Source organism: Choloepus didactylus, chromosome 6 (assembly GCF_015220235.1).
Source record: "Choloepus didactylus isolate mChoDid1 chromosome 6, mChoDid1.pri, whole genome shotgun sequence".
Taxonomy (NCBI): domain Eukaryota; kingdom Metazoa; phylum Chordata; class Mammalia; order Pilosa; family Megalonychidae; genus Choloepus; species Choloepus didactylus.
Genome location: NC_051312.1, coordinates 142,395,113 through 142,411,584, shown reverse-complemented (window position 1 = coordinate 142,411,584; position 16,472 = coordinate 142,395,113). Strand labels below are relative to the sequence as shown.

The window sequence follows — 16,472 nt, the reverse complement described above, 5'->3', positions numbered from 1 at the left end:
TGACCCTGAGGTGACAAGCTGAGGACTAAAATCAGCAAAGGACAGTGGAATGGAAGGACCTGGTACCTTGATGAAAGTGTTGAGTTGTTGAACCAACGCCATAACACTCTACCTCCAGATTTATTGTCATGTGAGGAAAATAAGCTCCTATTTAATTGTGTTTTTAATTGAGCATTTGGTAACTAGAAGGTAGAAACTTTATAAGTGATAGTGTGGGTCAGGGGTAATTCATGAGATACAAAATTTTAAAATTACCTTATTTTAATAGATAAATGTCTTCCAGAATTTCTTGATCCATTTTTATAAACATTGATGAGAAAATCTGTAATTTATTATGATGAGAAGTACAGTTTGTACAGATTGAAAATTTAATTAGAAATATCATCTATTTCTTCTGCTAGTGTTCATTGTTCATTATACCAATGTTCTTTTTAAAATGTAAATGTTCTCTAAAATTCTGTTTCTTGAATTTCCTGAGAAGGTTCAGATTTTGCACAATAGTTAATGTGCTCAAAATACTTAAATGAATGAGAATATTTCTTTCATTGCTTTTACTCTGACTCAAATGCTTCTTAAACTTTAATCAAAGCAGAATGATAGTTTTAGAGACATAGTTTTATTACAAGTTTCAAATATAAAGTAGGTAATGGAAAAACACTGAAAGGTCCTGAGCTAGGAAGAGACAGGGTTGCATCTTCAGAGATTATTTTAACAGCAGTGTAGATGGCTGAATTAGCATACGTGGGAAATTCTAGAATAATGGTAAGAAGCCAGTATAGTTCAGAATGTAGGTCAGCAAAAAACAAAAATGTTCCTAAATTCGGGTAGTGGCTGTGGGAATGGGTGGAGGACATTGTCTTGTTAGATTCTACTCCTTAGCATGTAAGATATGTGACAATATTCTGAAGGTTCTCAAGTAAAGAAAAACTTACTTTACACAAATATTATTGAGTCCCTACTATGTACCCTGTATTGGACTTACTACCAGGAGGAAAACTGTAAACAAGACAGAAGTGGTTTTAGTCCTTACAGAGCTTTTAGTTTATAGAAGAGCACAGGAATTAAAAGAAAAAGAATAATGTCTGATGAGTTGTTATGATGGATCATCTACTGGAAGGTATGAGAACTTAAATTGTGACAGATGACTTTTATTATATATTTATCATATCCCATGCATTGTTTTAAGCACTGAACTCCTCAGCTCAACTAAACATCAAAACATAGTGAAGGAGGTGTGATTATTCCCATCCCTATGTTACAAACTCTTTGAGGCAGAGAGAGTTTAAGTTTCTTGCTCAAGAGCTTAGGGATACTAGTTAAGGAAGTAAGCATCAAACACATGCCCTCTAATCCCAAACCTAAATTCTTAACTATTATGATTAGAAGAAACTGTTGATCTCAGTTACTGAAAATTTATGTTTAAGGACCCATAGGGCATTCAGGTGGAAATTTTCATTAGGTGTTTGGAAATAAAGATTTTGGAAGGCAGGCAGTACATTAAAAGTATTTGTAAATATCTCAGAAAAGGCAATAACTGAAGTCAGTTATTGTAATACTTGAGAATTTTCTAATAAAGAGGACTGTAGGGAAAACCTATGTTGAAATAAACATTATGATGTGGCAAAAAGTAGGATAGGAAAGAATACAATAGGCAGATTTCCTTTCAGATATGAAGATGGTAGGGATATAGGCATTCCATTTTAGCTCTGCATTGGGGGATGTACAATCCCTAGAGGGAAGTGAAAACTTGAGGAAAATGTTGGGTCCCTAAGGAACTAAAGACATGCCATAGTAAATACAGTCCCCTTATTTCCCTATTACACACAGAATCTGTTCCCTGGAGAAGAGACTGAGCAATTTACTAACCTGTTTATAAACAATGTGCTGTATTATTAAACCAACATTAAATCTTCTATATCTTTGCTTAAGAATGTTCTTTTTTTTTTGTCTGATAGTTTACAGGCTCACAAATAAAATAAGAAGATGTTATTTGTAGCTCTGAATGATTTCCAGGGCATAAATTAAGTCTGATATGCATCCTCTTAGAATCAAAGGTAAGAAAAACATATATTGAATTTATTCTTGGAAAGCCTGGGTGAAAAACAGCCAACAGAAAGCACAGAGGTTTTCTGGCCTAAAGATGGTGAGTTCCTAAATTTCATTTGTATATGTCCTCCTTACTTTAAGTTAGAAATCCAGGGATTAAGAAATGTTGCTTTGTCTCCCATAAAATTGTGTAGTCCTGACACACAAGTGAGTCAGGTGCAAGAATCCAAATGAGAGGGCAGCTAGGAATGTTCAGACACAGGCCCTCAGGTTCCCATATCTCAGTGTGAAGGTTCCCTCTCCAGGGAGGCAACTCTCACTTCTTCATAAGTGGCTTTTACTCTGTGACTTGGGGTATCTACTGGACTTCTCCCAGACACACTTCCTTTAGTTCTGAATTAAAAACAATGTTCATGGTTCCCACACAACAATGTCTAATCTTCATGAGAGGCAGCTCCAGTTTGTCAGGGTCTCATCCTTCACTTTCATTGCTGAGGGGTGTTCATGTGAAAGAAGAGATGGTGAGATGAGAGAGAAGGATTCTGCCCTGGTCCATCTTCCTTCTCTCTTTTCCCTTGGTTTTTCCAGCTGTCATGTTCTCCTATGGCAGCACTTGTCTTCACACCATGGGGTAAGTTGTAAGTGTTCCTTAGTATAATTAGTTTTAGGCACTCTAATAATGAGAATTTTTGTTATTTGCTATCAGTATTAAAGGCAGATTCTATGGGTCCATGTTGGGCTAGTCTGAGGCATTCCCATTGTAGAGGCTACTCGTGTGGGAGAACATATGGTGGGAAGAGCTGTGTTGTCCTCTAATGTAAGTCTTTTCTCTTGTCCCCACAGATCACCCATAGAAGGATGGCTACTGTAAATCACTCTTTTGTGACTGAGTTCATACTGGTGGGATTAACAGACCACTCAGATCTCCAACTCCCTCTGTTCTTCCTGTTTCTAGCAATGTATATTATCACTGTGCTGGGAAACTGGGGCTTGATAATTCTAATTGGGCTGAATTCTCACCTTCATACCCCCATGTACTTCTTCCTCTTTAACTTGTCTTTCATAGACCTCTGTTATTCATCTGTTTTTACACCCAAAATGCTGATGAACTTCATATCAGAGAAGAATATTATCTCCTACCAGGGTTGCATGGCTCAGCTCTACTTCTTCTGTTTTTTTGGCATCTCTGAGTGCTATGTGCTGACATCAATGGCCTATGATCGCTATGTGGCCATCTGTAACCCACTCTTGTATAACATTGCCATGTCCCCTAAAGTGTGCTTCAACCTTATGTTTGGTTCATACTTGATGGCATTTTCTGGTGCTATGGCCCACACTGGATGCATGCTGAGACTGACCTTCTGTGACGCCAGCACCATCAACCATTATTTCTGTGACATCCTCCCTATGCTTCAGCTCTCCTGCGTGAGCACCTATGTCAATGAGCTGGTGGTGTTTATTGTTTGTGGCATCAACATCATCGTGCCCAGTCTCACCATCTTCATCTCTTATGGTTTCATTCTCTGCAGCATCCTCCACATCAATTCCACTGAGGGCAGGTCCAAAGCCTTCAGCACCTGCAGTTCCCACATAATTGCTGTTTTACTGTTCTTTGGATCAATTTCATTTATGTATCTCCAGCCATCTTCTGCAGGGTCTATGAATAAGGGAAAAATCTCTTCTGTCTTTTATACTAATGTGGTTCCCATGACAAATGCCTTAATCTACAGCTTGAGGAACAAAGACATTAAACTTGCCCTGAGAAAGACCCTGAGTAGGAGAGAAATTTTCAATCATAAGTAGGATCTCCTGTGCAGGTAGTTTCAGGACAAGGAGGGTCACTGTGTTAATTACAATATATTTATTTGCAGCTTTCTTAGCCTATTTCTTTATTATCATAGTGAAGGAAATCTGAGCCTTCCTGCACTAATTTATTTCCACTTTGGTTTGAGTAGGTCTTCTTTTCCACACAATTTTCGCCATTGTTTCTCCTTCTCACATCTTTTCTGTTTAAGAATAACATGAAGAAAGGAATGTGTTACATCTGTATTTTTTCATTATCTGTTTGAACTTTTTTTTCCTCCTGCAGTGTGATGACCCATTCTGCAGTGATTGAATAAAGCATACTAGGGTGACATTTTGTCACAGTTCAGAATCTCTGTATATATAGGAATGTGGAAAAGGAAAAAGGTAAGTGTGTTATCTTATCAGGCTCTTTTCATGTGTCCTGCATTGTCCAAGCACTTTATGTGAATTAATTCATTTAATCCCTACTACAAACTTATGTATTAGCTGTTTTCTTAGCCTCCTTTTAAAGATGAGGATAAAATGTTCAGAGGAGTTCCATAACTCATCTAAAATCTCACTGTTAAGAAGTAGAGAAGTCTGTATTAAATGCAGTTTGACTTGAGCATCCTCTCTCTTAACAACTTCATTATATCACTTTATTGATTGAAATCCACAAGGATACATAACGTTAAAACAATGAGCTAATATTTTATTCATGCAATTCCAGAGGCTTGAAGGAAATCACAAGAAACAGCAAGTGACTATGCCCATAGACCTTCTTCTTTTATAGATGTGAGTAGGTTCCAAGGAATACTGAGTGGAGAGACCAAGGGAGCTTGTTTTATCAAAGACATAAAATAAGGCATATATTGTTAATGTCTATCAACTATTGGAGTTTAATTGAAAATACCTTGTGAATTGCAGACATGGCAGACATGTTTTGATCTGAATCCTAGATAATATTTAGCAGCACTGCCTGATAGTATATGAGTTAGCAAATACCCTGGCTCCATTCTGTGAAGTAAGCAGGTTTATTTGCAACTCGAGCTTATATTCTAGTATTGACTTAGCAAATCTAAAGACTTTTTTTTTCCCTTTTCCTTTGGACCCCTGAGAAGGGCACATGCAGGTCTTCTTACAGCCTGAAGAAAAGACCCTATATGACTTTATTTTTTAAGTCATATTTTATAATATTTATAACTAAAATTGTTCAAATTAAAAACTTGGGTTTTTTTGAAGTTAGCATAAAAGAAAATCAGAAGTAAAATAATTTAGAATATCGAAACTTACTTATAACTATTGAATGCTTGGAAGTTTTGGATCCATAAATTGATGTATTCCTTCCTAAAAGACATGAATATTCTAGTGTTTGCTCTTGGTTGGTGCTAGATAATCTGTAAATACACTATTATTTTTAAAGACATTTTTTGTATTCCTAGCTTTTAGTCAGGGAGGGATGTTAAATTGTATCAACTGTCTCCTAGGCTCTATCACTATATTCATTTTTACTCTGATTCATTACTATGATGAATTAAGCTAGCAGATTTCCTAATATTCAACCCATTCTTTCATCCCTGAAATAAACTCTGCTTTGTTGTGTGTTATTATCATTTGTATAACCTCTGAGTCCAAATTATTAATATTTTGATTTAGAAGTAAAATATATTTAAAATTAAAAAAATACATGAGTATTGTCATATATATCTTTTTTATCCTCTTGTTATAAGATACCTCTCCATAAACAATTCAAATTAGAAAACCTCCATTTTACATTCACCTCCATCTAACATATGTCAAGGGCATATAAATATATTTTACATGAAAGCTTAATTCCATTAATTTCATTTTTTTAAGTAGATTAAATAACATTAACTTAAAAGGACATTGTCTCTAAAGTTAACTTTCAAGGAAAACAGGAGGTTAGAAAACTCAGAAACCTATTGCATTGGTACTTTTGTGGAATTGTGACTGGCCAATCAGGGTTGGTCAGGTAGAGTTGGTGGACTAGTCTGATTCCTCTGGCATGTTTTAGCACAGAAAGGTCTTCTGGGGTTCAGAGTACAGGTGGTCTGGTATCACGGCACACACCATGCTTTGGAAGGAGAAAGAGAAAATGAGACAACAAGGCACGTAGCACTCCATTCAACAGCAAAACCAAATAGCTGTCTACCACCTGAAAGCCAGCTGTAGCAGGCACAGACAGAGAGGGCAGCACCCATTGTGGACAAGTGCCCTTGGGGCTGCTGAGGGCCCCCAGGAGCACAGTGTGCAGCCTTAGGTCCTACAGTCTTATTGATGGGGGCCAGGCTGGGGATCCTGGTGGTCCCTGCTCCAGACAGATGCCCCAGTCTCAGTCTCCCCATATCAGGCACTTCTCCCCATTTCCAGATGTTGTTTCCTTTTAGTGGCATCTAAGCTAGTTGCAGTGTGACTGCTTAATATTGCACGTTTCTACAAACTAGGGCTTATTTGTTATTTTGAAATACTTGAAATTAAAAGGGAAAGTTCCAAATTGTTTCAACATTAGATTTGTCAAGGAGGGAAAGAGCCTCTACATTATTTACATATGATCTCAATTATTTAAATTTTTGGATGGTTTTGAAAATGATTTTGAACTTTATTATCTACTTTGCATTCAATATTTATTATTGTTCCTGAGGTTTAAAATGATGTGGTTATAAGAACTCTTGACTGTTCACTGTTTAATTCAGAAAACATGACAAAAAATATGTTACAGAAGCCAGAACAGATTTTTTTAATAATTATGATGATTCCTCATTTGGAATATCTAAAGGAAAAAATTCACATTTTTTCCCAAATACAAGATGGATACCTTTGAGTTTTGAATAATTCCTAATAATATGGTATATGTATTAGGGTTCTCTAGGGAAACAGAACCAACAGGAGATATCTGTAAATATGAGATTTTATAAAAGTGTCTGTGCCAGTTTGAGTGTATTGTGTCCCCCAAATGCCATTATCTTTGTAGTCTTGTGGGGCAGAAATTTTTGGTGCTGGTTGGATTTGCTTGGAATGTGCCCCACCCAGCTGTGGGTAATGATTCTGATGAGATGTTCCCATGGAGGTGTGGCCCCGCCCATTCAGGGTGGGCCTTGATCAGTGGAGCTATATAAATAAGCTGACTCAAAGAGAGGGAAGTGAATGCAGCTGGGAGTGATGTTTTGAAGAGGAGCAAGCTTGCTAGAGAGGAGCATCCTGGGAGAAAGCCATTTTGAGGCCGGAGCTTTGGAGCAGACACCGACTGCCTTCCCAGCTAGCAGAGGTTTTCTGGACACCATTGGACATCCTCTGGTGAAGGTGCCTGGTTGCTGATGCGTTGCCTTGGACGCTTTGTGGCCTTAAGACTGTAACTGTGTAGTGAAATAAACCCCCATTTTATAAAAGCCTATCCATCTCTGGTGTTTTGCATTCTGCAGCATTAGCAAACTAGAACAATGTCTCACGCAACTGTGGACATGTATGAGTCCAAATTCCATAGGGCAGGCTGCAACTCTAATAAAAGTCTTTGATGAACTCTCCAGGAGAGGCTTACTGGCTGAAAAACAAGTGAAAGTTCTCTCCCATCTCCCTTAAAAGTCTTCAAGTGATTGGATTAAATCCAGCTGATTGAATTCTCTCATTGCTGAAGACACTCCCTTCATTGATTTAATCAGCCACAAATGCAATCAATTGACCAATGATTTAATAAACCAGCCTTCTGGTTTATTAACCAGCTACAAATGTCCTTGCAGTAACTGTTAAGGTAGTGCTTGCTTGACCAGACACCTGGGCACCATCACCTGGTGATGAACCTAAGCATTACCATAAATAATAAAAATACTGATTGTTCTGGTTTGCTAAAGCTACCATTGGGCAAAATACCAGAAATGGACTGGCTTTTATAAAGGGGGTTTATTTGGTTACAAATTTATAGTCCCAAGGTCATAAAAGTTTCCAAAGTAAGGCATCAACAAGAGGATACCTTTACTGAAAAATGGCCAATATTGTCCAGAACACCTCTGTCAGCTGGGAAGGCATATGGCTGGTATCTGCTGGTCCTGGGTTGTGTTTCAAATGGCTTTCTCCAAAATGTCTCTCTCAGCTGCTCTTGGGGCATTTTGTCCTTTCTTAGATTCTCTGGGGCAAACTCTGGGCTAGCATCTCAAAGCATCAGCAAACGTCTGGGTCTGCTCCTTTTAAAGGACTCTAATAAACTAATCAAGACCCATGTTGAATGGATGGGACCACACCTCCATGGAAATAATCTAATCAAAAGTATCACCTATAGTTGGGTGAGTCACATCTCCATGGAAACAGCCTAATCCAAATATCCCACAAGATGGGATTAAAACATGGTTTTTGGGGGACATAATATATCCAAACCGGCACATTCTACCCCATGGATCTCAAAAAGACATGTTTTTGCAAATGCAAAAATACATTCATTCCATCACAGTAAAATGAAAACAAATCTTTTCAGTAAAAATAGGTAAGTAAAAGTCTTATCACAGGTGTGGTCTGTCCTTAGGCAAAATTCTCCTCTGGCTGTGGACCTGTGAAACTTAGAACAAGTTATCTGCTGCCAATATACAAAGGAGAGACAGTCATAAGATAAATGTTCCCATTACCATAGGGAGAAATTGAAAACAAGGTTCATGGAACTGAAGCAGGTCCTAAAACTCGCAGGGCAAACTCCACTAGATTTCAAAGTCTGAGAGTCATTTATACAATGACTTTTTTTCCTTGGGGCTTGAGAGCAAGAGTCCAACCCTTTCCAAGGGCTTTTGTGGCAGCTCTTTTCTCTCCAAACACTGATGTGAGTGCTCCAACATATCCACGCATTGGGGAGACCACCTTCTTCTCAGCCCCACCCTCCTCAGACATCGGGGTGCCATCAGGACTCTGCCTCTCCAGGGCAAAGCTCTCCCCTCTGTGAACAGTGAGGTGGTGGCCAGGCTCTCTCCAATCCCCAGGAAATGTGCTCCATGGTCTCTGAAGCTTGGGGCAGCAGCACTCTTCCTGAACATCAAAGCGGAAGGCACACTCTCTGCCTCTGGGGCAAACTCACCCTTTCCCCTGCCTGGGGCCTCTTGACTAGTTCCTCAACCTCCATGGCTGTGTCTTTGAAGAAATTTTTCCTTCAATTTGTCCTTTCTCCATCCCCTCCAGTCCAGACTGGCAGTGGTTCTGTCTATACAGATCTCACAAAAAAATCTGTTGGCTTGGCATTCAGCCTACAGTGGTCAAAACTGTCAGACAATACAACTTTCCATATATCCTTTCTGGATAACACCATCTCCAATCCTGGCTTGTACTGAAATGGTGGTCAAGTTCCATGTTTGGTTAAAGCCTCATGTGGGGCACTCTCCTCTGGGGTCTCACTTCCTGGAAGCCTAGAGTTTTCCAAACCATCAGTTTCTGGTTTCTTTGTACCCAAGGGTTCAGTTCTTATCTTATCTCTTTCCTGTCACATTTGACTGTAAGCTGCAAGGAGAAGCCAAGCTGCATTTTCAACTCCTAGCTTGGACATTTCTTCAGCTAAGTTAGCTCCAGCTGCCCTGTTTGTTCTTTTCTTGGTGACCTATATTGTCACTGTGGTGGGGAATTTGAGTGTAATTAATCTTATTTGCCTCAATTTCTACCTTTACACACACCCCTGTACCTTTTCCTGTTCAATCTGTCCTTCATTGATCTCTGCTATTCATTTGTCTTTACCCCCAAAATGGTGACAGTTATTAAGCTGAAGCTACAGGAATTGAAGGCTTTGCACCAACCTTTAGCAGTTGGCATGTGAGGAATATTGAAAAGATTGAAGGCATAAGAGATAAAGATAATGACACTAGATAATATGATGACTGTGCCCACAATAATAGAAGCCACAAGACTGAGATTGGGGGACATAATACATCCAAACTGACACACCAGTCTTCAGTGTCTAACCAAGTTGAATATATATTTCTGTATTACCTGAAAAACATAATCTATTTTTTATTATAATCACATTTATGATATTTGTAACTAAAATTAAAATTCAAGCCTAGTGTTTTCAAAATTATTTTAATAACAAAATTAGGTGTGAAATGTTTTCAGAATATATGTTTATTTTACAACTATTTAATATTTGTAAGTTGTGCATCTGTAAAGTAGTGAATTCCTTAAAGGCATGGATATTGTAATATATATCTTTCTTATTGTTATGGGTGCTTCATAAATGCAAATTAAATTGGAAATTCTTTGTTTTATTTACATTCACCCCCTTAATAACTTATGTTAAGGCTATATAAAATGTTTTTATACATAAAAACTTAATTACATTAATTGCATATTTGTTTTAGGATGATTAAGTACCATGAATTTAAAAGGGCAATATCCCAAGGTCCAACTCTCATGGAAAAAAAACAAGTTAGAAATCTCAGAAACCTATTATATTGTACTCATGGATTAAAGTTCAATCTGTCCCTTAAAGGAACTGAAATATTATCAGGACATTGATTTGACATAACCTGCAGGTCGATTTATTAATGGAAAAGTTTTTATGGCCTTTTATCCAAAGTTCTCATTGTTTCTCCTTCATGAATAAAGACTGGGACAGAACTTTCCAGCCTCTGGGAGTAGAAACAGGTTTGGCAAATGGGTTTCAGGTTGAGGCCTTGAGTGTGGGCCGCTCAGGTTTGGCATGGTGCAGTTGGAGTTTCAGTCTGATTGCTCTGGCAGATTGCAGCCAAAAGTTCTCCTGGAGGGCAAAGGTGGAGGGGTTCTCCTATGACAGCATCCCTCTTGCTTTGAAAGGCAGCAAGACCAGTGAGACAACATAGCACTCATTGCTCCATTTCAACAGTCTAACCAAGAGCTGCTCCTCCACCTGGATGCCAGCCACAGCAGACACATGAGAAGGGAGCTGTACCCTTTGTGGACAAGGGCCCCTGGGGGTCAGGCAGTGGGGGTTCAGATGCCCAAGGAGCACAGTGCACAGCTTCATGCTATAGTTTGTGTCAGTAGGAGACCAGGTAGGGAATTCTAATGGTCCTTGCTCCAAGTAGAAGCTCCCATCTCTGTCTCCCCATGTCAGGCACTTCTGTCCATTTCTAGTTGATGTGTCCTTATAGAGGGACCTAAACTAGCTGCTGCCTGACTGCCTTAACAATGCACAAGCTATCTGCAAATTATAACTTCTTTGTGATTTTTGAACTATTTTAAATTGCAAGGTGAAATTTGGTCCCAAATTGGTTCAATATTAAGTTTATCAGTGAAAGAAAAGAGCTCTTAGCTTATGTAATTATGATTTCAATTGCTATAAAATTTTGGTTTGTTTTAAAAATGATTTTAAGCTCTGTTACTTAATTTTGCATTCAATATTTCTTATTGCTGGTGATTGCAAATAAATTGTGGTTATATTTATTAGAAAATCCTCATCAGGAATTGCAAGAAACCATTTAATTTACAAAACATGATAAGTTCCAGAAACTAGCACAATTTTTTGTTAAGGATGATGAAGATGTTTTGTTTGGAAATATTATCTGAGAAAAAATTAAATAATCACAATTCTGTTTTCAGAATAAGACAGATAATTTTGAGCTTTGAAAAATTCACAGTAATACGGTATAAAATGAAATGCTGATTTTTCTTTTTTTTACTATCAAACATAACATACATACTGAAAACCTCACAAATCATGATGTAGGTTTTAATAAATAAAACAAAAATTAATGTAATCTCTACCCAAGCCATACAATAAGATATTGTCAGAATATTTCATTGAACACCTATAGCTTTCTTTTTTGTTGTTGTTGGTGGTGTTTTCAGGGGGTTTTAGGTCCCGATAACCTAGCCAAATAATTGTAGTTATGTAAGTTATTGAATAGATTATGTGGTCAAATTTGCCCCTAAATTAGGATAAGTGAGCTGGGTGCACTCACCATAAATACAGTTTAACTTTGGTGAATGTCTTCATAGCTGGAGAAGTATTTGAACAAATTATTTAATGTTAAAAAAGTGAGATCCTACATATTATAGCTTTGTTAGCTTTTTCAGGTTTGCCTCCATTAAATAGTTCAGCTTTTTCTAGTGGTTATAAAGGGAAAATTTAGTTTGTATATATGATATCAGAATAAAAATTAAAACAAAAAATAAAAACAATGTAAACCTCAGACTATAGTTTATAGTACAGTTATCATATATTCTTTCATCAAATGTAACAAATGTACCACACTAATGCAAGGTGTTAATAATTAGGGTATATAGCAACGTTGTGTTTTCTGCATGATTTTTCTGTAAACCTTAAACTTCTCTAACTAAAAAAAAACACAAATATTTGATAGACTTACTTTAACATATAAGGGAATTACTTAAATAATATATCCAACATATTACGGGAGAAAATACCTAGATGAGATTAGTAACTATATGTCTAGTCTATACTGAACTTCCTCATGTCTTTTGGATGTAACTCCCTTTGATTCCTAAACCTGAACCCTTATATCTGGGTATGCAGAATATAGTGTTGTGCCGGTTTGAATGTATTGTGTCCCCCAAATGCCATTAGCTTTGTAGTTTTGTGGGGCAGAAGTTTTGGGTGCTGGTTGGATTTGCTTGGAATGTGCCCCACCCAGCTGTGGGAGATGATTCTGATGAGATGTTTCCATGGAGGCGTGGCCCCACCCATTCAGGATGGGCCTTGATCGGTGGAGCTATATAAATGAGCTGACTCGGGGTGGGGGGAGGAAACAGAGCGCAGCTGGGAGTGATGTTTTGAAGAGGAGCAAGCTTGCTAGAGAGGAACGTCCTGGGAGAAAGCCGTTTTGAGGCCGGAGCTTTGGAGCGGACGCCAGCTGCCTTCCTAGCTAGCAGAGGTTTTTCCAGACGCCATTGGCTATCCTCCGGTGAAGGTACCCGATTGCTGAGGTGTTACCTTGGATGTTTTGTGGCCTTAAGACTGTAACTGTGTAGCGAAATAAACCCCTGTTTTATAAAAGCCTATCCATCGTCTTCTTCGGCTGCTCAGTGAAGCATTTCCTGGGGAGCTCGTCGAAGTTGCCGGTTCATTTCCTAAGGAGTTCGTCAGAGTTGTCAGTTCGTTTCCCGAGGAGTTCCTCGGACGTCTTCCTTGGAGTTGACAGCTTGTTGATGGCTCTGCAGAATTTGGACTCGTGCGCTCCCGCAGTTGTATGCAGAGCTTGTGAATGAGACATTGAGGCAGTTCACTTAGCTAGAGGAAGCAAAAGAAGTTAGTGGCTGTGCTGAAACTCAGTTATACTGACTCCTACTTGAAAGATTTTCCCTCCCCATATTGATATATGGCTCATTGTTTTCTTGGAGGACAAATTAAGAGTGTCACACTGCCAGTCAGGGGGGCGGGCTGCCTGCTGTAGACTCTCAGGAGCCTTGGCACAGAAGCCTCTGCAGAGCCTGCTTCACCTCCTTGTTCCACAGAGTGTAAATGAAAGGGTTGAGCATTGGCATGACCACTGTGTAGAAGACAGCAGGGGCCCCAGCTCCTGCCCCACGAGTGAGGTTGCAGGTAGATGCAGACAGGTGGCATGTAGTACAGAAGAACCGCCGTGAGGTGGGCAGTGCAAGTGGAGAAGGCACGCTGCCGGCCCTCGGCAGTGCGGATCTGCAACACAGCTGCCACGATGAAGATGTAGGATGTGACGATGAGGATCAGGCAGCCCACGGCCACAATGTCAATGTTGGCAAGCATGAAGAGCTCATTGATGGTGGTGTCTGCACAGGCCAGCTTCAGCACAGGGGGGATGTCACAGAAGAAGTAGGCAACGTGGAGAGGCCCACAGTAGAGCAGGTGGAAGGTGAGGGATGTATGGATTGCAGAGTGTCCAGCGCCCATGGCCCAAGTGATCCCAGCCAGCCCTGCACACATCCTCTTGGTCATGGCCACAGGGTACTGCAGGGGTTGACAGATAGCCAGGTAGTGGTCATAGGCCATGACTGTGTACAGGAAGCACTCAGTACTGGCCAGGAAGTGGAAGCAGTAAAGCTGGATGGCACAGCCCTCAAAGGAGATCACCTTCCCATCCGGAGTCAAGAGACCTGCCATGACTTTGGGCACTGTCACTGTGGACAGACACACATCCAGGAAGGACAGGTGCCCCAGGAAGTGGTACATGGGGGAGCAGAGGTGAGGGTCACAGCCCACAGTTATGAGAATGAGGAGATTCCCAGTCATGGTGATGCTATAGATGAGGAGGAAAAGGAGGAAAAAGAGGCTCAGATGCTCAGCTGTGTACATCAGACCCTCCAGGAAGAAGTGGCTCACCGCAGTCTGGTTGGAGTTCTCTGTCTCCATGGCCATCTTCTCACACAGAGAGTGGTTAGCTATCCCCCTTGCAACAAAACTGACATTAACAGATGTAAAAGATAGCCATTTATTTACCTTGTCTGAAATATTATTATCCATTGGGCTGCACTGTCTGGGTCTTTTCACATAAGTGAGAGGAAGATACACAGTGTTCATTCACTGCTTTGTCCTATCATGGCATGTTCTTGCCCTGTATTCCTTCAGAATGAATCTTTCTCCCTCTGAGATCAGCAATGTTTGTGAGGCACATAGAGGACAGTAAGGATTATTTGAAGAAATGCATCCCCTAAATAATGGCTATACAGGGAAGAATTGCAAATCTTGCACTGGAATATAATTTTTGCATATCTTCCAGAATTTTGAATCCCTTGCCTTCCTAGTATACTGCGCCATGTTGTAGATGTGGGTAGGCAAGTCCTTATTGCCTGGTATCATCAGGGAGGTGCATCTGTCTTCTGGGGAGCCTTGCCTAGAGATTGGTGCTATTATATTAGCTAAGAACACAGCAGCCCCTCCCAACCCTTACCCAGAGGGAGTAAGGAGTTCAGCTACCCAAACCCTCAAGTGTGTGACAGTGAGGCCTTGGAGAGTTGACTGAATAATTACCAGGACAAACTGTGCAGTTTATTTCTTGCTGTTCCTGTAATACTTTGTCTCCTTAGCCTTTTGGGAATTGCATGCCTCTGCCTCATTGAGTCTTTCCATTGATCAAGCTAGAATTGAAATAGAAGAGCTCTCTCTGATTCTTTCCCACTGCTTACCTCCTAAACCTAATTAGATATTGCATTATGTGAAAATTTTCTTTAAACTGCTTTTTTCCTGTTATCCTTTTTTTCTTTGATTCCCATGGTTTTTTTTTTTTTTTTTTTTTTTCTTTTTATTTACCTAACCTGGCTTCTGAATATTTTTATTCAGAATTTCACAATGGTCTTTTATTCCCATCTCTCACTCACTCCTCTAAATCTATCAAATTATACTGTGTACAACTGCTGTGTCCAACCTAAAACAACATGCTTAATTTATTGCTCTCCCTTTTCAGTCCCCACTTCGTAAAGCATAAATTACATCTCAGTCTGATAGTCAATACTATTTGTGAAATGCTTCCATTATTATCCAAATATCTAGATCATCTGCAGCCTTCTAAAGAAACTCCTCTCCTCTGGGGATGCTGTTTGTCTTATCTTCTCAATTATTCATAAGCCCTCCCTGATTTCCCCACCATTCAATCTTCACACTTGAAACTCTCTACCGTCCCGAATCTATTTGCTATGGTTAAGTTTGAACTTTATTTCCTCTAGGAACCCTGTATAAATATTTTCTCTCACCTTGATTTATCAATCCTGAAGCCTAATTGTATTTATGATATGCTTTAATGAATACCTAAGCTCATACTTCCTTGGAACATTTTAGCATTCTATGTGCATAGGTCATATCTCCGTAAGAGGAAACAGGGAGAAACATCTCCCATCTTCTCTGGAGTCCCATCAGCACTTTTGGGAAGGGCGGTAGCATTATCAAGGAGCCAAGTTTATTCAGTTTACTATAAACTTAAGTTTAAAGTGCTGGTCAACTACAAAATATCTGAAAGATATAGATTGGTGTGCTTAATTCTTCTATTCCTCCATTCTTCAGATTTAAAATGGAGATATCATCAAGGTGCTTCACTTGAAGTAGCTGCTATTTTACCCAGCATAGAGCAGGATGCATAGCACAGGACCTTAAATTTCTTCAAACTGAATAATTTATTCAATGCAGTGATCACATGTATGGTGTTCCTTAAAAAAAGTTATGCAGCTTCTCCTTGAATGAGTTTGTAATGGAATAATCCCTATTTCACAAGAGATTCCATTCCAGTGTTGGGTAGGTTGATATATTACAATGTTCTTCACCTTAGTTCAACTTATGTTTCCCTAATATTTCAACCACTTAGTTTTAGATGTGCTCTCTTCACCCCCACTAGAATGGCTATGATAAGAAAATACAGAAATTAAAAAGTGTTTTTGGATGTGGAGAAACTGAAACCCTCAGACATTGCTAGTGGGAATGTAAAATGGGGCAGCCAATTTTGGAAAAGTTTGGCAGTTTCTTAAAAAGTTATAAATTTACCATACAACCAAGCTATACCACTCCTAGGAATTTACCCGAGAGACATGAAGACATATGTCCACATGAATGTTTATTGTGTGGATGTGAATGGTTATTGTAGAATTATTCATAATAGATAAAACCTGGAAACAACTCAAATATCCCAAAACTAGTGAAAAGATAAACAAAATGTGTATATCCATACAGTTGAATACTATTCAGCAATATATAGGAACCC

General features: G+C 39.2%; 1 protein-coding gene and 1 pseudogene across 1 annotated transcript; one reads left to right on the top strand and one right to left on the bottom strand.

Moving 5' to 3' along the window:
- Nucleotides 1-2,475: 2,475 nt before the first annotated feature.
- On the top strand, nucleotides 2,476-3,849 carry LOC119537383 (olfactory receptor 8B3-like). Its single transcript, XM_037839857.1, has one exon. The coding sequence runs from the start codon at nucleotides 2,905-2,907 to the stop codon at nucleotides 3,847-3,849; it is 945 nt and encodes a 314-aa protein (XP_037695785.1). The 5' UTR covers nucleotides 2,476-2,904.
- Nucleotides 3,850-13,176: 9,327 nt separating this feature from the next.
- Nucleotides 13,177-14,164, bottom strand: LOC119538838 (annotated as a pseudogene).
- Between the last annotated feature and the right edge of the window lie 2,308 nt (nucleotides 14,165-16,472).